This window comes from Oncorhynchus nerka, linkage group LG27, assembly GCF_034236695.1.
Source record: "Oncorhynchus nerka isolate Pitt River linkage group LG27, Oner_Uvic_2.0, whole genome shotgun sequence".
Lineage (NCBI taxonomy): Eukaryota > Metazoa > Chordata > Actinopteri > Salmoniformes > Salmonidae > Oncorhynchus > Oncorhynchus nerka.
Window position 1 is genome coordinate 57,222,568 of NC_088422.1, and position 22,161 is coordinate 57,244,728.

The following is a 22,161-nucleotide window of genomic DNA, read 5'->3' on the forward strand; positions in this document are numbered from 1 at the left end:
GAAGGACACATTGAGGAATCTTTCATTTGACGTACCTAATGTAAAAAACGTTCAACATGAAATATCGTTTAGATACAACTAAGGACAAGTGGTTCTAGACAATGTGATTAAAAAAAAGTTTTGCATGCTCTGACACTGCTCTGTTTGACTAGGGCCAATTGACTGGTTACCGTAATTCAATTTGACTCCGGCAATCAGGAAGCTTGTGTTTACAGAATGTACTTGTGTGTGTCCTTACATGTGTGTTGCGTTGAGGACAAGGCAGATGCACAGCAACACTCTGTCAGTGTGTCAAAGTAACTGTATCTTTATTAATGAATAACACACAACACCAACGGACCAGATACTTACGACACACACTGTTTGCACGCGTAATGGAAATTCATGAGTACGTGATGTTAGATGGTAAGATTAGCGAGAGGACGTGGAGGACAGGGAGGGAGCGGGACTTCGTAGTCTAGGTCGTCATGTAAATGCAGTGTTGAACACACAGGCATGTGTTGATAACAATCACACCGCTGTCGTACCTCTTCGAAAGGATGAATAACCTTCCTACTAACTAAGCATGAAATGCAAACATATAGTAAAGTCAGTGGTGTAAAAAGTATCCAGTTGTCATACTTAAGTCAAAGTAAAGATACCTTAATAGAAAAGGAGTCAGGTAAAACGTGAAAGTCACCCAGTAAAATACTACTTCAGTAAAAGTCTAAAAGTATTTGTATTAAAAAAAATGCTTAAGTATCAAAAGTAAATGTAATTGCAAAAATATTCTTAAGTATCAAAAGTAAAAGTGAAAGTATAAATAATTTCACACTCATTATATTAAGCAAACCAGACAGCACAGTTTTCTTGTTTTATTATTTTACGGATAGCCAGAGGCACACTCAGACATAATTTACAAACGAAGCATTTGTGTTTAGTGAGTCTACCAGATAAGAGGCAGTAGGGATGACCAGAGATGCTCTCTTGATGTGTGTGAATTGGATCATTTTCCTGTCCTGTTAAGCATTCGAAATGTAACAATTATCTTTGGGTGCCAGGGAAAATGTACATTATTATCTTTAGGAATGTAGTGGAGTAAATGTAAAAGTTGTCAAAAATATAAATAGTAAGGTAAAGTACAGATACCCCAAAAAACTACTTAAGTAGTACTTTGAAATATTTTTACTTAAGTACTTTACAGTACTAAGTGAAGTATGTTCAAACCACAGTTTTTTAGTCGCATGACAATTACATTATGACAAGGTGTCCTGTAAGTCCTGTATAGAATTCAGTACACTCAGTAGAGTGTTGGTTCATCCTCTACACTATTTGTGCTCAGCACTGTGGGTCCATGGGGCGATGCACAATTGGCCTAGAGTCGTCTGGGTTAGGGAGGGTTTGGCCGGTAGGGATATCCTTGTCTCATCGCGCACTTGCGACTCCTGTGGTGGGCCGGGCGCAGTGCACGCTAACCAGGCCGCCAGGTGCACAGTGTTTCCTCCGACACATTGGTGCGGTTGGCTTCCGTGTTGGATGCGCGCTGTGTTAAGAAGCAGTGCGGCTTGGTTGGGTTGTGTTTCGGAGGACGCATGGCTTTCGACCTTCGCCTCTCCCGAGCCCGTACGGGAGTTGTAGCGATGAGACAAGATAGTAATGCATTCCTCAAGCTAACTCTACTTACGTTCAGAATAGTGTGTGTGTATGGGTAATTGTTTGTGAGTTTATGTGTGTGCACACAGGTTCTGGTAACTGTGTTTTATTAGGTGTGTGTGTGTGCATTGACTTGTATAAAGCTGTTGTGCATATCTCACTTTACAGATCTCCTCACTATGCCTGCCCAGAGGTCATAAGGGTAAGTGCACTCCCTCTCCATCTCTCTCTCGCTCTCTATTTCTCTCACCTTGTACCTCTCTCTTTCTCTCTCTTTTCTCTCTCTCTCTCTCCCTCCCATAATGGCATTGCAGCACAAGCCCATGTGCCCTCCAACCATTCACTTTAGAGTGCTCTACTCTCAGCTCTGTATAGAATGAACCGTCTCTCAGCTCTTCGCCCCTCAGGCAGTGGCAATGCCACACAGCCGCGTGTTATGTCATCACAGTGCAGCTGTGAATCAGGTGTATGCCAGGTGGATATGTGCTTGCATTATCAGGTAGGATCCTGCAAGTAAGCATTTCGTTGGACGGTGTATACCAGGTGTATCCCGTACAGACAACTAATTAAACTTGAAACAAAAACTGTGCTGTGTGCCAGCTGTCATGGAGTTGGTTAGTTACAGTGCTTTCAGAAAGTATTCACGCCCCTTGACTTTTTTCCACATTTTGTTGTGTTACAGCCTGAATTTAAAATGGATAAAATGTAGATGTTGTGTTACTAGCCTTCACACAATACCTCATAATGTCAAAGTGAAATTAGATTTTTAGATTTTTTTAGATTTTTACAAATGAATAAAGAATGAAAAGCTGAAGTATCTTGAGTCAATAAGTACTCAATAAGTCTCATAATAAGTTCCATGCAAAATAATAGAGGTTATAGACCAGGGAGGTTTTCCAATGCCTCTAAAGAAGGGCCCCTATTTGTATATGTGTGTTAAAAAAAAAGCAGACATTGTATATGCCTTTGAGCATGGTGAAGTTATTAACTAGACTTTGGATGGTGTATCAATACTCCCAGTCACTACAAAGATACAGGTGTCCTTCCTTACTCAGTTGCCGGAGAGGAATGAAACCGCTCAGGGGTTTCACAATGAGGGGTTTTCACAATGGCTGTGATAGGAGAAAACTAATGATGGATCAGCAACGTTGAAGTTACTCCACAATACTGACCTAATTGACAGAGTGAAAAGAAGGACGTTTGTAAGGAATACAAATATTCCAAACATGCAACCTGTTTACAATTTTTGTAATGTATTTTTTATTTCACCTACCAGGTAGGCCAGTTGAGAACAAGTTCTCATTTACAACTGCAACCTGGCCAAGATAAAGCAAAGCAAAAACAACAACACAGAGTTACACATGGAATTAACAAACCTACAGTCAATAACACAATAGAAAAATCTATATACAGTGTGTGCAAATGAGGTAAGATTAGGGAGGTAAGGCAATAAATAGGACATAGGGATGAAGTAATTACAATTTAGCAATTAACACTGGAGTGATAGATGTGCAGAGGATGAATGTGAAAGTAGACATACTGGGGTGCAAAGGGGAAACAAATTACAATATGGGGATGAGGTAGTTGGATGGGCTATTTACAGATGGGCTATGTACAGGCGCAATGATCTGTGAGCTGCTCTGACAGCTGATGCTTAAAGTTAGTGAGGGAGATATGAGTCTCCAGCTTCAGTGATTTTTGCAGTTTGTTCAAGTCATTGGCAGCAGAGAACTGGAAGGAAAGGCATGCAATAACTGCAAATTAATTACTTAAAAATCATTCAATGTGATTTTCTGGATTTTTGATTCTGTCTCTCACAGTTGAAGACTACATTTAGGGTGTGTAAATGTTATGCTCTTAGTACTGTAACCTGCTCCCGACCAAAACACTACGGGTTTTGTTTTTCGTTTTTCTTGGAATAGAAATAGCATAATAATCAAATTAATGAAGCTACATTTCTTAACATCAATCCCATATACTATATCCTTACAAAAATATATATATTGAAGGCTATCAAATGCTTCTCAAAGATTACCTCTGGTGGTCAAACTAGTACTAACTAGCATTAATGGTAACTATGACTGACAATTAAATAACGTGCCATAGAATTTATAGGCAGCCCGCAAGATGTGCTGCAGTATGACGCAACTTTTACAGGAAGAAACAATGTAGGTTCAGAACTTTTGTGAAATCGCACATTTACAAATATATGGCAAATAGAAATCAAACTGGATGGACATCAGAAATAGAGGAAGGCCAGGACTAAAAGCAAACTAAATTTAACTATTGTAAAATAGATTGTGTCCGTAAAATGTGTACAGTTGAAGTCGAAGTTTACATACACTTAGGTCGGAGTCATTAAAACTCGTTTTTCAACCACTCTGCAAATGTATTGTTAACAAACATAGTTTGGCAAGTCGGCAATTTTTTGGGGCAAATTTTTCCAACAATTGTTTACAGACAGATTATTTCACAATTCACTGTATCACAATTCCAGTGGGTCAGAAGTTTACATACACTAAGTTGACTGTGCCTTTAAACAGCTTGGAAAATTCCAGAAAATGATGCCATGGCTTTAGAAGCTTCTCATTTGAGTCAATTGGAGGTGTACCTGTGGATGTATTTCAAGGCCTACCTACAACCTCAGTGCCTCTTTGCTTGACATCATGGGAAAATCAAAAGAAATCAGCCAAGACCTCAAGAAAAAAATTGTAGACCTCCAGAAGTCTGGTTCATCCTTGGGAGCAATTTCCAAACGCCTGAATGTACCACGTTCATCTGTGCAAATAATAGTACGCAAGTATAAACACCATGGGACCATGCAGCCATCATACCTTTCAGGAAGGAGAATCGTTCTGTCTCCTAGAGATAAACGTACTTTGGTGCAAAACATGCAAATCAATCTCAGAACAACAGCAAAGGGCCTTGTGAAGATGCTGGACGAAAACAGGTACCAAATTATCTATAGCCACAGTAAAACGAGTCCAATATCGACAGAACCTGAAAGACCGCTCACAAAATAGATGGCATCATGAGGTAGGGAAATTATGTGGATATATTGAAGCAACATCTCAAGACATCAGTCAGGAAGTTAAAGCTTGGTGGCAAATGGGTCTTCCAAATGGACAATGACCCCAAGCATACTTCCAAAGTTGTGGCAAAATGGCTTATGGACAACAAAGTAAAGGTATTGGAGTGGCCATCACAAAGCCCCGACCTCAATCCTATAGAAAATTTGTGGGCAGAACTGAAAAAGTGTGTGCGAGCAAAGAGGCCTACAAACCTGACTCAGTTACACCAGCTCTGTCAGGAGGAATGGGCCAAAATTCACCCAACTTGTGGGAATATTGTGGAAGGCTACCCGAAACATTTGATCCAAGTTAAACAATTTAAAGGAGATGCTACCAAATACTAATTGAGTGTATGTAAAGTTTTGACCCACTGGGAATGTGATGAAAGAAAGAAAAGCTGAAATATTATTCTGACATTTCACATTCTTAAAATAAAGTGGTGATCCTAACTGACCTAAAACAGGCACATTTTTGTAGGATTAAATATAAGGAATTGTGAAAAACTGGGTTTAAATGTTTTTGTATGTGTATGTAAACATTTGACTTCAACTGTATATATGTATGTGCATTTGTATGTATGTGTATACTGTATGTATGCATGTTTATATATACAGTGGGGCAAAAAAGTATTTAGTCAGCCACCAATTGTGCAAGTTCTCCCACTTAAAAAGATGAGAGAGGCCTGTAATTTTCATCATAGGTACACTTCAACTATGACAGACAAAATGAGGGAAAAAAATCCAGAAAATCACATTGTAGGATTTTTAATGAATTTATTTGCAAATGATGGTGGAAAATAAGTATTTGGTCAATAACAAAAGTTTATCTCAATACTTTGTTATATACCCTTTGTTGGCAATGACAGAGGTCAAACGTTTTCTGTAAGTCTTCACAAGGTTTTCACACACTGTTGCTGGTATTTTGGTCCATTCCTACATGCAGGTCTCCTCTAGAGCAGTGATGTTTTGGGGCTGTTGCTGGGCAACACAGACTTTCAACTCCCTCCAAAGATTTTCTATGGGGTTGAGATCTGGAGACTGGCTAGGCCACTCCAGGGCCTTGAAATGCTTCTTATGAAGCCACTCCTTCATTGCCCGGGCGGTGTGTTTGGGATCATTGTCATGCTGAAAGACCCAGCCACGGTTCATCTTCAATGCCCTTGCTGATGGAAGGAGGTTTTCACTCAAAATCTCACGATACATGACCCCATTCATTCTTTCCTTTACACGGATCAGTCGTCCTGGTCCCTTTGCAGAAAAACAGCCCCAAAGCATGATGTTTCCACCCCCATGCTTCACAGTAGGTATGGTGTTCTTTGGATGCAACTCAACATTCTTTGTCCTCCAAATACGACGAGTTGAGTTTTTACCAAAAAAGTTATATTTTGGTTACATTTGACCATATGACATTCTCCCAATCTTCTTCTGGATCATCCAAATGCTCTCTAGCAAACTTCAGACTGGCCTGGACATGTACTGGCTTAAGCAGGGGGACACGTCTGGCACTGCATGAATTTGAGTCCCTGGCGGCATAGTGTGCTACTGATGGTAGGCTTTGTTACTTTGGTCCCAACTCTCTGCAGGTCATTCACTAGGTCCCCCCGTGTGGTTCTGGGGTTTTTGCTCACCGTTTTTGTGATCATTTTGACCCCACGGGGTGAGATCTTGCGTAGAGCCCCAGATCGAGGGAGATTATCAGTGGTCTTGTATGTCTTCCATTTCCTAATAATTGCTCCCACAGTTGATTTCTTCAAACCAAGCTGCTTACCTATTGCAGATTCAGTCTTCCCAGCCTGGTGTAGGTCTACAATTTTGTTTCTGGTGTCCTTTGACAGCTCTTTGGTCTTGGCAGTAGTGGAGTTTGGAGTGTGACTGTTTGAAGTTGTGGATAGGTGTCTTTTATACTGATAACAAGTTCAAACAGGTGCCATTAATACAGGTAACGAGTGGAGGACAGAGGAGCCACTTAAAGAAGAAGTTACAGGTCTGTGAGAGCCAGAAATCTTGCTTGTTTGTAGGTGACCAAATACTTATTTTCCACCATAATTTGCAAATAAATTCATAAAAAAATCCTCCAATGTGATTTTCTGGATTTATTTTTCTAATTTTGTCTGTCATAGTTGAAGTCTACCTATGATGAAAATTACAGGCCTCTCATCTTTTTAAGTGGGAGAACTTGCACAATTGGTGGCTGACTAAATACTTTTTTGCCCCACTTTACACTACCCTTCAAAAGTTTGTGGTCACTTAGAAATGTCCTTGTTTTTGAAAGAAAAGCACTTTGTTGTCCATTAAAATAACATCAAATTGATCAGAAATATAGTGCAGACATTGTTAATGTTGTAAATGATTGTTGTAGCTGGAAATGGCAGATTTTGTTATGGAATATCTACATAGGCGTACAGAGGCCCATTATCTGCAACTAATACTCCTGTGTTCCAATGGCACGTTGTGTTAGCTAATCCAAGTTTATCATTTTAAAAGGCTAATTGATCATTAGAAAACCCTTTTGCAATTATGTTAACACAGCTGAAAACTGTTGTTCTCATTAAAGAATCAATAAAACTGGCCTTGTTTAGATATTTTTAAAAAAATGGGGGATTGGAAATGATGCAGACAATTACATTGATGGAATCTATGCTACAATCTATGCGCAATATTAAAGCTAATGTAACAAATTGTGTAATAAGTCAAGGGGTATTAATACTTTCTGAAGGCACTGTAAACACCAACTCACCCAAGGGTGAAGTTTTAAAGGTTTTCAGTTCATAAAAATAATGTGGAATCTATAGCTCACCTCCATAACAAAAGGCATAATTGATTACATCTTTCACTCTTTTTTTGATCTGTCATTATCGCTCTGTCTCACTCTCTCTTCCTCGCCCTCTTTCTTTCTCTCGCTCCCTTTCTCTTTCTCTCTCTCTCTCTCTGTGTCTCTCTCTCAGGGGGAGAAGTACGACGGGAGGAAAGCAGACGTGTGGAGCTGCGGGGTCATCCTCTTTGCACTTTTAGTGGTGAGTGATTGACAGCTGCCGTTGCCCTGATGATGACCCTGACACGTGCCGTTGAGTTAGTGTTGTGGTTTGATGCGTGTTAAAGTGACAGGGGGACGTAGCTGCTGGTGACACAATAAGTCTTCATAGGAAGCTGCACCTCAGTGACTCGCTGGCTTTGGTCTACAGTGACTTGCAAAAATGTCTTCATTATGATTTTAAATACCCTGGGGTGGAATTTGAGGTAAGGGGCAGGACAAGGTTTAGAGACAACTTAATAAATGTGGGAAAACAAACTTCTTGCCAATGGCCTGTGATTCCAGATCTTGTCTGTAGAGAATGTTAGTGAAAGATGACATTAGATTATTGGATCAGGACTGAAAATTAAATCAGCACCCTCCATCTTTCATCCCCACATGATTGGTTGATTCATCATGTTTCTGATTGGAGCAGGGATTTCCTGGGCTGGCCTGACTGTCAGCTTTGTACTGACACACACATGCTCGTTAATCAGAGCCTGTGTCATCAGCATTCACACACCGCTCTGATTAGACAGTGACAAAGTGGGGAAGCCGAGAACAAAGGAAATAATAGGCTGTGTGTGTCTGTGTGTGAGGGTTTCTCCATTTTTTTGTCAATATGGCCATCAATTATTTCTCCCCGATGAAGATATGTTGAGATGGGAAGAGACCCTATCAGTCATGCTATAATAAACTACACCTCTAATCCATAGAAGTGTGAATACTCTGCCTGTTCCAAATGTCAGATAGACCTTCACTGATTGTCATGAGTAATGCTCGTGTATTGCCTTGCCTAGTGTCTCTTGAAAGCCATTCATATTAGAGATTTTGAAGAAGGCTGGCTCGATAGTCCTACATTGACTGCCATGAGTAATACGTATTCACCGTATTCCCTTGGCTAACAACAATAACCTTCTTGTTTGTCCTTTGTCAGATGCACACAGTACAGTCTCACCTGGCACTCTTTAAACTTTTCTACTTTGGTCATGGCTCTAGATTTTCAATTCCGACTTACTGAGTGACATCATATACGGCCGGTTTCCCGGACACATATTAAGGCTAGTCTTGGACTAGGAAACACTTTCAATTGGGTAACGGGAATCTCCGTTGAACCTTCTTTTTCGTCCAAGGACTAGGCTTTAAGTGGGTCCTGTAGACCAGCCATTAGAGAAATCTTCACTGGAACTTGAGCATCATTCTGGTATTAATGCTCCTCTCTTGTGTTCAGAGGTTGTTGTGTGTGTGTTATCCTTGATGATTTGAATGCAGTGTATCACTTGGCTGGCCGGAATTGTGAATAAAATCTTATCGATCTCAGGGCGCCCTGCCATTTGACGATGACAACCTGAGAAACCTGCTGGAGAAAGTGAAGTTGGGTGTTTTCCACATGCCCCACTTCATCCCCCCAGACTGTCAGAACCTCCTTCGGGGCATGATCGAGGTGGATGCCACTAAGAGACTCACGGTACATTCCTCTAAGATCAGCTCTGGGATCAGATGTATGTTCGTAACCCCCTTATTTCAGGTCGACAATTCCCTTAATATCTGCTCTAGCATCAATTTAGATTATAGCCCACCTAATCTACCGCTAAAATCAGGCCTCGGATCAGATGTATGTTCCCAACACCCTTGTTCCAGCTTGAAGATGCACTCAATACTACATTTGTTCACGTTCAGGTGAAAGGTAAATTGGTTTTCAATCAATACAGGGGGCAACTGGTAAAGGGCCTAAGCAGATATAAATGTAAAAAACAATTCCATCTCACTTTATTACCACAAAATATTTACCACCGCAGTGTAAATCAGAGCATCTCCCCCAGCTCTCACCCACAGTACTAGTAAAGCAGAAATCACTTATCACTGGAGAGAAAGGGAGCCATCTTCCCCCTGATTTAGACTAAAAGACACTGAGGCAGTTTCTCATGCTCAGATTAAGAGTATTCCTGGACTTAAAAAGCACTTGTAATGGGTTTTCTACAGTTACCATGTCATTTTGTCCAGCAGTAGGCTTAATCTGGGTCCGGGAAACCTCTCTGAATATAGACTCTAGACAGTAATCCCATTGACTCTGTCTGTTTGGTTCAGACGTCTGAGACACAGACAGGCGGCACTTGAAACCCTCCCACGGCTACAGTGTGACTTCCTCTAACAGTTTATTAGATGAACTCTCACTCACATCAGCATTACGAGTTTTCTGTCAAATAGAGGGTGCTTTCCCAGTTGCCAACGTCTTAAGTGTCCCTCACTCTTACATTTACATTTACATTTAAGTCATTTAGCAGACGCTCTTATCCAGAGCGACTTACTCTTCTGGTTTTCTCTCTGTTTAATCTACTCGACAAATAATATGAATATTAATGCTGTAATGTGTTTTTTTCTTCTTCTTTCTATGTATTGAAGTAAGTGGAAGGCCCATAGAAATAGAATGAATATACACTACATGAGCAAAAGTATGTGGACCTCTTGCACGTTGAACATCTCCTTCCAAAATCATGGGCATTAATATGGAGTTGGTCCCCCCCTTTTGCTGCTATGGCTTCTTGGAAGGCTTTCCACTAGATGTTGCAACATTGCCCGCTGGGACTTGCTTCCATTCAGCCACAAGAGCATTAGTGAGGTCGGGCACTGATGTTGGGCGATTAGGCCTGGCTCGTGTCGGCATTCCAATTCACCCCAAAGGTGCTTGATGGGGTTGAGGTCAGAGCTCTGTGCAGGCCAGTCATGTTCTTCCACATCAAAGTTGGAAGCACAGAATCGTCTAGAATGTCACTGTATGCTGTAGCGTTAAGGGGCCTAGCCCAAAACATGAAAAACAGCCCCAGACCATTATTCCTCCTCCACCAAACTTTACAGTTGGCACATTTGGGCAATTAACGTTCTCCTGGCATCCTCCAAACTCAGATTTGTCCGTCGGACTGACAGATTGTGAAGCATGATTCATCACTCCAGAGAATGCATTTCCACTGCTCCAGAGTCCAATAGCGGTGAGCTTTACACCCCTCCAGCTGACGCTTGGCATTGCGTATGGGGATCTTAGGCTTGTGTGCGGCTGTTCGGCCATGGAAACCCATTTCATGAAGCTCAATAAACAGTTATTGTGCTGACGCTTCCAGAGGCCGTTTGGAAGACGGTAGTTAGTGTTGCAACCGAAGACAGATGATTTTTACGCTCTAAGTGCTTCAGCGCTCTGCAGTCCTGTCCTGTGAACTTGTGTGGCCTACCACTTCGCGGCTGAGCCGTTGTTGCTCCTAGACATTTCCACTTTACAATAACAGCACTTACAGTTGAGCGGGGAAGCTCTAGCAGGACAGAAATGTGAAACATGTGACTGGTTGGAAAGGTGGCCTCCATTGACGGTGCCATGTTGAAAGTCACTGAGTTCTTCAGTAAGGTCATTCTACTGCCAATGTTTGTCGATGGAGATCGCATTGCTGTGTGCTCTATTTTATACACCTGTCAGCAAAGGGTGTGGCTGAAATAGACTAATCCACTCATTTGAAGGGATGTCAAGATACTTTTGTACATATAGTGTATTATATTGTTTTGTCACTACAGTAGGTAAAGACTGGGTTGTTTCTAGAAGTATTAAGTGTGTCGTAACACATACAGTAAGAACAGATAAGGCATGTTGCTGTGTTCACTCGTCTGTCTGTCACAGCACCTGTTCCACATGCTGTGTCATTAACACAATGTTTTTTCCTCTTCCTGTGTGTCTCTACAGTTGGAGCAGATCCAGAAGCACAACTGGTACATGTGAGTACAGCTCCTTTCTGCGTGTGTGTTTGTGTGTGAACATGCATACGACTGGCTGTTTTGTGCATACTCTACTAGATATATGCGCAATGTACTTTCATCAGTGAAATGTAATTTAATTTACAAAATGGAGCAGATATATATATATATTTTTTTAAAGGGTCAGTAGATAAAAGTATTGCACTTACATGGGCTAAATTAGGCAATGGGAACTAATGGAGGCTAAAGTCAAACTTTTTTGCAGCCTTTATAGTAAGAGAAGGTAGGTCCATTAGGACAGACGTGAGGGGTCTATTTTCTGCTGCGCTCTAGTAGTTACCCTACACGCCACCTGAACATAAAAGACAATGATGTTCTTAGTTTTAATGGAACTCTGTTCTGTTCCTAAATGGCTTGGCCTTATCAATGCAGGCTTTAAATACCTCCTCTCAGACAATTGCCAAGGGCCGTTCAACTGTTCAGCAATGTAATAATGTGCGTTGCTCATTGCTACATTATGTCAGTTCATCATTTCTATTTAGCAATCTATGAGAGTGTATACTGAACAAAAATATAAACGCAACATGGTCAAGTGTTGGTCCCATGTCTCATGAGCTGAATTAAAAGATCCCAGACATTTTCATACACACTAAAAGCTTATTTCTCTCAAATGTTGTGCACAAATTTGTTCACATCCCTGTTAGAGCATTTCTCAAGATAATGAATCCACCTGACAGGAGTGGCATATCAACAAGCTGATAAAACAGCATGATCATTACACAGGTCCACTTTGCACTGGGGACAATAAAAGGCCACTCTAAAATGTGTCATACAACACAATGCCACAGATGTCTCAAGTTTTGAGGGAGCGTGCAGTTGGCATGATGATTGCAGGAATGTCCACCGGAGCTGTTGCCAGAGAATTGAATGTTAATTTTTCTACCATAAGCCGCCTCCAACGTCGTTTTAGAGATTTTGTCAGTAAGACGAACCAGCCGCACAACCACAGACCATGTGTAACCGCGACAGCCCAGGACCTCCAAGGCTTCTTCACCGGCGGGATCATCTGAGACCAGCTCCACGGACAGCTGATAAAACTGCAGAATTTCTGGTATGGCCAGGCATAAGCTATGGACAACAAACACAATTGCATTTTAGCGATGGCAATTTGAATGCACAGAGATACTGTGACGAGATCCTGAGGCCCATTGTCTTGCCATTCATCCGGCGCCATCACCTCAGCACGATAATGCATGGCCCCTTGTCGCAAGGGTCAGTACACATTTACTGGAAGCTGAAAATGTAACCATTTCTTCCATGGGCTGTATACTGACCAGACATGTCACCCATTGAGCATGTTTGGGATGCTCTGGATCAACGTGTACGACAGCGCGGACCAGTTCCCGCCAATATCCAGAAATTTCACACAGCCATTGAAAAAGAGTGGGACAACATTCCACAGGCCACAATCAACAGCCTGATCCACTCTATGATGATTGTTCCACATGAGGCAACTAGTGGTCACACCAGATACTGACTGGTTATCTGATCCACACCCATACCTTTTTCTTAAGGTATCTGTGACCAACAGACGCATATCTGTACTCCCAGTCATGTGACATCCATTGATTAGGGCCTCATTTCTTTTTTAATTGACCAATTAAACTGTAACTCAGTTTATATTTTTGTTCAGTGTATATCTTCGTCATGTTTGGTGGACACATTTTCGTAACGGTAAAGTGGTTTCACAATTCTGATAGCTTTGTAGTGTATTTTTGTCATTGCTAACACTGTAAAATATGAAGTTCATGTTGAATATCTCCCATTATTAGCGTTCTACTCCACTGTGTTGCCTATCTAAACTCAGCAAAAGATAAACGTCTTCTCACTCTCAACTGCGTTTATTTTCACCAAACTTAACATGTGTAAATATTTGTATGAACATAACAAGATTCAACAACTGAGACATAAAGTGAACAAGTTCCACAGACATGTGACTAACAGAAATGGAATAACATGTCCCTGAAAAAGGGGGGGTCAAAATCAAAAGTAAAAGTCAGTATCTGGTGTGGCCACCAGCTGCATTAAGTACTGCAGTGCATCTCCTCCTCATGAACTGCACCAGATTTGCCCGTTCTTGCTGTGAGATGTTATCCCACTCTTCCACCAAGGCACCTGCAAGGTCCTGGACATTTCTGGGGGGAATGGCCCTAGCCCTCACCCTTCGTTCCAACAGGTCCCAGACGTGCTCAATGGGATTGAGATCCGGGCTCTTCGCAGGCCATGGCAGAACACTGACATTCCTGTCTTGCAGGAAATCATGCACAGAATGAGCAGTATGGCTGGTGGCATTGTCATGCTGGAGGGTACTTTTTGCTAGTCTTGTCTGGTCCAGCGACGGTGGGTTTGTGCCCATAGGCGACGTTGTTGCCGGTGATGATTATTCTGTCAACCTTTTTATCCGTTCTTGATTATGGTGATATTATTTATCAAGGTGCAGCTGCTACTATTTATAAACCTTTGGATGCCATGTACCATAGTGCCCTTCATTTTGTTTATCACTGCATCCTGTATCGAAAGGTTGGCTGGACTTCGCTAAAGGCCCGTATATCTCTACATTACTCCATTTCTGGCCCTACTTCATAAACTTTGGTCTTATCTAACTTTACTGTTGAAGCACCTGAGTTGCCTTCCCCGTTCACAGGATTGGTTAACTCTTGAGATTCTTAGGGTCTCCGCCAAGCTAGGTAAATCTGCTTTTAGTTTTAATGCACCGTATTTCTGGAACAAATTTCAAAATAGATTTGATCTTGATGTTCTTGTGCCGATCGGGCAATTTAAAAAATTGACTGGGGACTTATTTGTGGAGGAATGTAACTGGGTTATTTGTGATGTTTTGTTTTTAGGGTGTGTATATACAATACCAATCAAAAGTTTGGACACGTACTCATTCAAGGGTTTTTCTTAATTTGTACATTTCTCTACACTGTAGAATAATAATGAAGACATCAAAACTGTAAAATAACACATGCAATCATGTAGTAACCAAAAAAGTGTTAAACAAATCAAAATACATTTTGTATTAGCCACCCTTTGCCTTGATGGCAAACTCATCCCAAACCATCTCAATTGGGTTGAGGTTGGGTGATTGTGGAGGCAAGGTCATCTGATGCAGCACTCCATCACTCTCCTTAGTCAAATAGCCCTTACACAGCCTGGAGGTGTGTTTTGGGTCACTGTCCTGTTGAAGAACAAATGATAGTCCCACTAAGTGCAAACTAAATGGGATGGCGTATTTCTGCAGAATGCTTTGGTAGTCATTCTGGTTAAGTGTGCCATGAATTCTAAATAAATCAGCAAAGCACCCCCTTCACCATCATACCTCCTCCTCCATGCTTCACGGTGGGAACCACACATGCAGAGATCATCCGTTCACCCACTCTGCGTCTCACAAAGACACGGCGGTTGGACCAAAAATCTCAAATTCATCAGACTGAAGGACAGTTATCTACCGGTCTAATGTCCATTGCTCATGTTTCTTGGCCCAAGCAAGTCTCTTCTTATTATTGGTGTCCTTTGTAGTGGTTTCTTTGCAGCAATTTGAGCATGAAGGCCTGATTCACCCTGTCTCCTCTGAACAATTGATGTTGAGATGTGTCTGTTACTTGAACTCTGTGAAGCATTTATTTGGACTGTTATCTGAGGTGCAGTTAACTCTAATGAACATATCCTCTGCAGCAGAGGTAACTCTGGGTCTTCCTTTCCTGTGGCGGTCCTCATCCTCAGTTTCGTCGTAGTGCTACATGGTTTTTCGACTGCACTTGAAGAAACTTTCAAAGTTCTTGAAATGTTCCAGATTGACTGACCTTCATTTCTTAAAGTAATCATGGACTGTCATTTCTCTTTGCTTATTTGAGCTGATCTTGTCATAATATGGACTTGTTATTTTACCTAATAGGGCTATCTCCTGTATACCAACCCTACCTTGTCACAATCAATCAATCAAATGTATTTATAAAGCCCTTTTTACATCGGCCGCTGTCACAAAGTGCTCTACAGAAACCCATTCTAAAACCCCAAACAGCAAGCAGTGCAGATGTAGAAGCACGGTGGCTAGGAAAAACTCCCTAGAAAGGCTAGAACCTAGGAAGAAACCTAGAGAGAAACCAGGCTCTGAGGGCTGTGCCTGGTGAAGATTATAACAGAACATGGCCAAGATGTTCAAACGTTCATAGATGACCATTAGGGTCAGATAACAATAATAATAATAATAATCACAGTGGTTGTACACCACAAAGGAGATGATTGTGGACAACAGGAAAAAGAGGACCAAGCACGCCCTCATTCTCATAGACGGGTCTTGCAGTGGAGCAGGTTGAGAGCTTCAAGTTCATTGGCGTCCCCATAACCAACAAACTAACATGGTCCAAGCACACCAAGACAGACTTGAAGAGGGCACGACAAAACCTATCCCCCCTCAGGAGACTGAAAATATTTGGAAAGGGTCCTCAGATCCTCAAAAAGACTTCGTCCCCATGTGTAATTGCAAACCGTAGTCTGGCTTTTCTATGGCGGTTTTGGAGCAGTGGCTTCTTCCTTGCTGTTCGGCCTTAACTTAGTGTATGTGAACGTCTGACCTACTGGAATTGTGATACAGTGAATTATAAGTGAAATAATCTGTCTGTAAACAATTGTTGGAAAAATGACTTGTGTCATGCACAAAGTAAGATGTCCTAACTGACTTGCCAATGCTATGGTTTGTTAACAAGAACTTTCTGGTTGAATAACAAGTTTTAATGACTCCAACCTAAATGTATGTAAACTTACGACTTCAACTGTATATACTGTATATATATATATATATATATATTTATATTTTGTGTATAATGTGTATATTTCTATTGTATTTTACAGGGCGCATGAAAAAAAGACCTAGGCCTCAATATGTCTTCCTTGTTAAAATAAAGATGAAAATATATATCTAAAAAATAAAACCTGTCAGTCATTTCTGTCATTCTTCCTGTCTGTCAGAGCTGGGAAGAACGAGCCTGAGCCGGAGCAGCCTGTCCCCAGGAAGGTGGCCATCAGAACCCTGAGCACTGAAGAGATAGACCCGGACGTCCTGGAGAGCATGCACTCTCTGGGTTGCTTCAGAGACAAGGGCAAACTCACCAAAGACCTGCTCTCTGACGAGTGAGTGATAGAGGGATGGGAGGGAGGGAGGGAGGGAGTAAGAGGGCGAGGGAGGGAGGGAGGACTGTAAGGATAGAAGGGTTAAAGAAGTGCACTCTGTGTTGCTTCAGAAGTCCAAAAAGAATCTCACCAAAGACTTGCTCTCTGATGAGGAAGGGAGGGAGGAAGGATGGATGGATGGAAGGGGAGGAAAAAGGGAGGGAAATCATGCACTCACTGTTCTGTGTCAGAGATCATAGCAAATTGATGAAAGACCTGCTCTCTGACTAGAGGGAAGGAGAGAGGGACGGAGAGATATGGAGGGAGAAATGTGTCAGCGAGGTGCCAGCGAAGTCATCCACTCTGAGGTGCTTCAAGGACATCCTACAGTATGACTTTACTGCCTTGTTTCTCCAGTGATAACCAGGAGAAGATGATCTACTTCCTGCTACTGGACCGGAAGGAGAGGTACCCCAGTCAGGAGGACCAGAACCTCCCCCCGCGCAGTGAGATTGGTAGGCTTGTCCAATTTACCCCCACACAATAGGAGAAGTAGACTAGTCCAGACCTTCTATGCTTTTTACAAATGAAAACCTGCAATAGCTACATCATAACTCGGATATGATGTTCTGTCACACATGTAGTTCGTTTGTTACTGACTAGTTCTCTTTCTCTCTTCACTTGCTTCTTCCCTGACCTCTAACCTTTGACCCCTGACCCCTGTTCAGCTGACCCACCCAGGAAGCGGGTGGACTCCCCCATGTTGAACCGCCATGGGAAGAGGAGGCCGGAGAGGAAGTCTATGGAGGTGCTTAGCGTCACAGAGGGGGGCTCTCCTGTACCTGTACGACGAGCCATCGACATGGCCACACATGGACAGAGGTGTGGTGTACACACACATACAGTACATGGACTCACTCACATGTATCATATTGACGCACATACACACATGCACAAGTACATGCAACACATATCAGTGTAATCACATGAGATTAAAGCTGGTGAATAACAGAACCACAGGACCTCCGATTAATACAGTATGAGTGGTCTGTAGTTCCAACTCTCAGTGTAGTACTCTTCAAATGACTGAATATTAAAGACATGCTCCGGAACTTTAGCGACTACTAAGTATTTTTTAAACCTCCCGCTTTGGGCTGGATGTGTCAATGTGTAGTTCATACATGCATAATCTATGAGTAGAATTACTGGTTTACCTCAATTAGCCATGAAATCTCTAGTTTGAAAGCGACTGTTTATCTTGAAGCTGTGCCGCGCCATTTTCCCTACATTGAGGGAAAATACTACGCATTTGAGTGACAGCTAGCAATAGGCCTGTCCAGCGTTATCCAATAAGGTTGCATGGCAGGCCCAACGGCTCAGTGGACGCAGCAGAGAGAGAGAAAGCAATGACGTGGTGCACATATCTGCACATATGTGACGTAGTATGCAATTTTGAGGGCAACTTTCTGGCTTGTGAGTGCTACTTTCAGAACTACTGGCTAAATAGGTATACAAATCTCTTTAACACACACAGACACGTGCATATGCATGGACACACACACACACACACACACACACACACACACACACACACACACACACACACACACACACACATACACACACACCACAAACGTACATATAAGCACGTACACACACACACTCACACAAACGCAAACACCGGATTCAAATACGCAGCAGCAGGGTGCCTACATATTATGGCACCTTGCTGGATATCTCTGTCCATTAGTTCAATCGGCTGTGTGTGTACTTCCAGTAGAATAACCTCTCCTCACTAACTTTATTATAAAGCTGCTTAGGGTGTTATGACAGTCCAACACAGACAGAAAAGCTGAAAAGTTTACAACTTTCTGCGCGGGTGAGTCATCCGAGGAGGATAGAGGCTTTAAGACTTCAACTCTTTATATAGACTGTTAGAAAGTATACCAAATGTGAGAATACCCCATATTAGCATGACCCTTCAAAGTGTCTTTTACCCCTCTGTTTAATCTGTTTTTACTTGCCGATTTAATATATTCATGTCATGTGTGTGTGTCTTTCTTTGTTTCCATTGTCATGTGATGATCAACCATTTTTCTTCTTCTGTTAGCTTTTCCTTTCAAGACTAATATTACTTACTGTGCATTGGTCATTGTGAGCAATAGCCAGCTCTGTATTACATGCACAACTAACGTTAGGTTGACAACTCATGACCTATACAATAATCTGTACTTTTTTTAAAAAGGAATGCTTAGAATCGGCTCTTTTATGTGACGGTCTTTCTGTCTCTTTACTTTCTCTCTGTCCATCTGAAGTAAGTCTGTTTTCAGTAAAAGCTTGGATATCACAAACGCTAACCTCACCAAAGAAGAAAGGTATTTGTCACTTTTGTCTGTCTCTCTTTGCCACAGTTGAGTTGCAGTGGGGTTTTCCCATTCACACTCTCACCATGTTTAAGTCTATAAGCCTTTGAGAGGGTAGTCTAGTAAACCTCAATGGAAACTAAGCTCCATCCTTGTCTGCATAAAATAAATTCCCAAAGAATCTAACCTCTTGCCGTTAGAATTCTTCAGGAAACTTTTTTTCCAGAAGTTCACTTGACTGCCTGGCTATCTGATAACGTATTCGCCCAATACAGCCCTTATTTTCATACTGTGGTAAAGTAGGCCAATGTGATCGGGCCTAGACTGAACTGAAGGAGAGAGGAGATAGAGAAGAGATGGAGGGAGGGAGTCTTCTCTACACCCTCAGCTGCTTCCATGCACATCAAAAGCATCTTATCCTCCTTCTTTTGGCCCCTCTCTTCCCTTTGATGCTGTAGTTTCGGCGTCCCAGGGCAGATCCCAATTTTTAGGTCAACTTCCTTGTTTCCCTGTTTTGCCTCCTTCCCCATTGTGTGTGTGTGTGTGTGTGTGTGTGTGTGTGTGTGTGTGTGTGTGTGTGTGTGTGTGTCTTTGTGCCTGAATGGGTGTGTGTGTTCGTGTCTGTGTTAGCTCCCACGCATGTGTGTGTTTGTTTTGTCTTGTCTTCTGCCAATCTATTTGTGAGGTTACCCCATCATGGTGCATCAGGTCCAATCGTTCTTTCAAAGCCTATTCACGGATGACCTTGTGTCCAGGAACACAGTTTAGTGACGCTTCGCCGGTCCGCCCCCCCCACCCCGTACAGAGAGAGATTAGCATAAATTAATTGGTGGGAATGCAGATGGGGCGTTTTGCTGGAGCGAAGAAGAGAAGAACAAACAGGGATGGAAATAAGGCATTAATATCCCTCTGAATAGTTTTTTTTTATCTCCATTATCTAATTAGAGTGATACAGTGGTACACACACAAACATCAGTGGAGGCTGGTGACTTGAAAAATGAGGAAGATGGGAGGCCCAGGACAAAGTGTTTCTAAAATCGTCAAAGACAAATTATTTGAACCTAAAGCCACAGTTAGTCCTTTATTTAAAGTGGGAGATCAAGCCGATCCTAACTGTTATAGACCTATTTCTATTTTGGCCTTCAGATTTGCGGGAGAGAGTAAAGGAGTGTGGTTTGGCGAGTCATGTTTCGGAGGACGCATGACTCGACCTTCGCCTCTGCCAAGCCCTTTGCGGAGTTGCACCGATGAGACAAGATTGAAAAAGGGGGGTAATACCAAAAATATATACGTTGATGTTGAAACACACAAAACAGAAATGACTGAAAGCATATAACTATGTGCAGGGGCGCAACTTTGGTTTTAGAAGTGGGGGGGGCATAATTATTATTTATATTTTTTTGTCCAGTCGGATAAACACTCCAAACAGCCTATCCGACCGCTCTGAGGCGTTTGCATGGTCATGAAGCACGCTGTTAACTCGCTTTGTAGCACATTCCAAAGATAAAACAAAAATGCAATGCCCCCCCCCGTTCCCAGTGAAAGTTGTGCCCCTGTGTATATGACAAAATAAACATGTTTGACTCATATGTCCTCAGTATGCCTTCACAACATAAACTCAGTTATCAATATTTACTACATTCCGGAATGCAGTATGGCACGCTCATAGACAGACTTCTGAGGGAAACTCCCCTGCATCTTAACTCTGTGGTCTTGAGATGTGGCTTGTAATATGTCTCCATTTCATCAATCTTCTTCTGTTTCCCATTGTTACGGTTTCGTGTAGTTTTGTAGTGCAGTGACGTTACTTCATCTCCTGTATCCTTACTGTGAACTCGACGTCTGTCTGCGCAGTTCCCTGTCTTGGAGGATTCCATTGCAGTTCGCTGAAAGGCAACTCGGCTCTTAGGTTCTGGTTCGCTCGCCTTTTGCGCTTTTGTATTGCTGTCGCCTATTTTGTAATCCAGATGGCATTGATAAGGTTATGGATGAAATCCTTCCCTGAGGTTGAAGCTTAGTGTGCATGTGTGCGTGCACACGGCAGCATATTTAAACATGATTTACTGTTTCAATTTGAGTTTCCGACCAAATAGCCAAATTGTCTTTTGCAAATGAAATCCCCAAACCTCGCTTGGCATCAGTGGCCCAATGTGATGTGAGGGAGGGAGGGAGGGAGGGAGGGGGTGACAACGGAGGAGGGACAAGAGAAGGGGAAGAAATAAAAGAAGGAAGATGATTCATTTTGCAGTGTGTGTGTGTGTGTGTGTGTGTAATCACAGCGTAGCTGACATGTTTGAAGTATTTAAAGATGTGGACTTTAGACTCTGATGCTTTGCATGTCTTGTTGTCATGTCGACAGACACGGTTGGCGAGTACACCCAATCTAGTATTTAAAAGCCAACACACTCCAAACCATTCAACTGTCTGCTGTTTTAGTCTACAACCACTGTGTGACTGTGTTGGTCATATTGTACACACAAGGCCATTTGAGGCTATGCACAAGGACAGCTCTGACGCCTCATCAAAGACAAAAGGAGAGGTAGAGGAAGAGGGAGACAGAGATTGACAGACAGAGAGAGGCTGAGTGAAATAGCAGAGAGGGAGAAAGAGAGATTGACAGACAGCGAGAGAGAGAAAAAAAAGAGAGATGGGCAGTGTGATGAGCCAGGAAGAGATTGAGAGTGAGTGAGAGCGTACAGTATTTGTATTTATTATGGATCCCCATTAGCTACTGCCAAGGAAGCAGCTACTCTTCCTGGGGTCCAGAAAAATTAATACAGTTCTACAATTTTAAAACATTGCAATACATTCACAACACACTGTGAGCCTTCAGGCCCATACGCCAACACTACCACATATTTACAATACAAAATCCATGTGTACGTGTGTGTATAGTGCATATGTTATCATGTGTGTATGAGCCTATGTTTGTGTTGCTTCACAGTCCCCGCTGTGCCATACACACAGAGAGAGAGAGAGAGAGAGAGAGAGAGAGAGAGAGAGAGCGAGAGCAATAGAAAACAGACTATGTAGTGAGCATAGCCTTGCTATTGAGAGGCTGCCATGGGCAGACCTGGCTCTCAAGAGAAGACAGGCTATGTGCCCACTGGCCACACAATTAGGTGGAAACTGAGCTGCATTTCCTAACCTCCTGCCAAATGTACGATATCATAAGAGAG

The 22,161-nt window shown here is 42.2% G+C and overlaps 1 protein-coding gene across 3 annotated transcripts in view; it reads left to right on the forward strand.

Moving 5' to 3' along the window:
- Window positions 1-22,161, forward strand: part of brsk2b (BR serine/threonine kinase 2b) — a 181,431-nt gene that overhangs the window by 129,536 nt on the left and 29,734 nt on the right. For all 3 annotated transcript variants that reach the window (XM_029638689.2, XM_065011798.1, XM_029638694.2), the window contains exons 6-12: window positions 1,801-1,834; window positions 7,648-7,716; window positions 9,034-9,180; window positions 11,437-11,468; window positions 16,479-16,640; window positions 17,037-17,134; window positions 17,348-17,501. In XM_029638689.2, coding sequence (XP_029494549.1) covers window positions 1,801-1,834; window positions 7,648-7,716; window positions 9,034-9,180; window positions 11,437-11,468; window positions 16,479-16,640; window positions 17,037-17,134; window positions 17,348-17,501 — 696 coding nt within the window. The remainder of the gene's footprint in view (window positions 1-1,800; window positions 1,835-7,647; window positions 7,717-9,033; window positions 9,181-11,436; window positions 11,469-16,478; window positions 16,641-17,036; window positions 17,135-17,347; window positions 17,502-22,161) is intronic.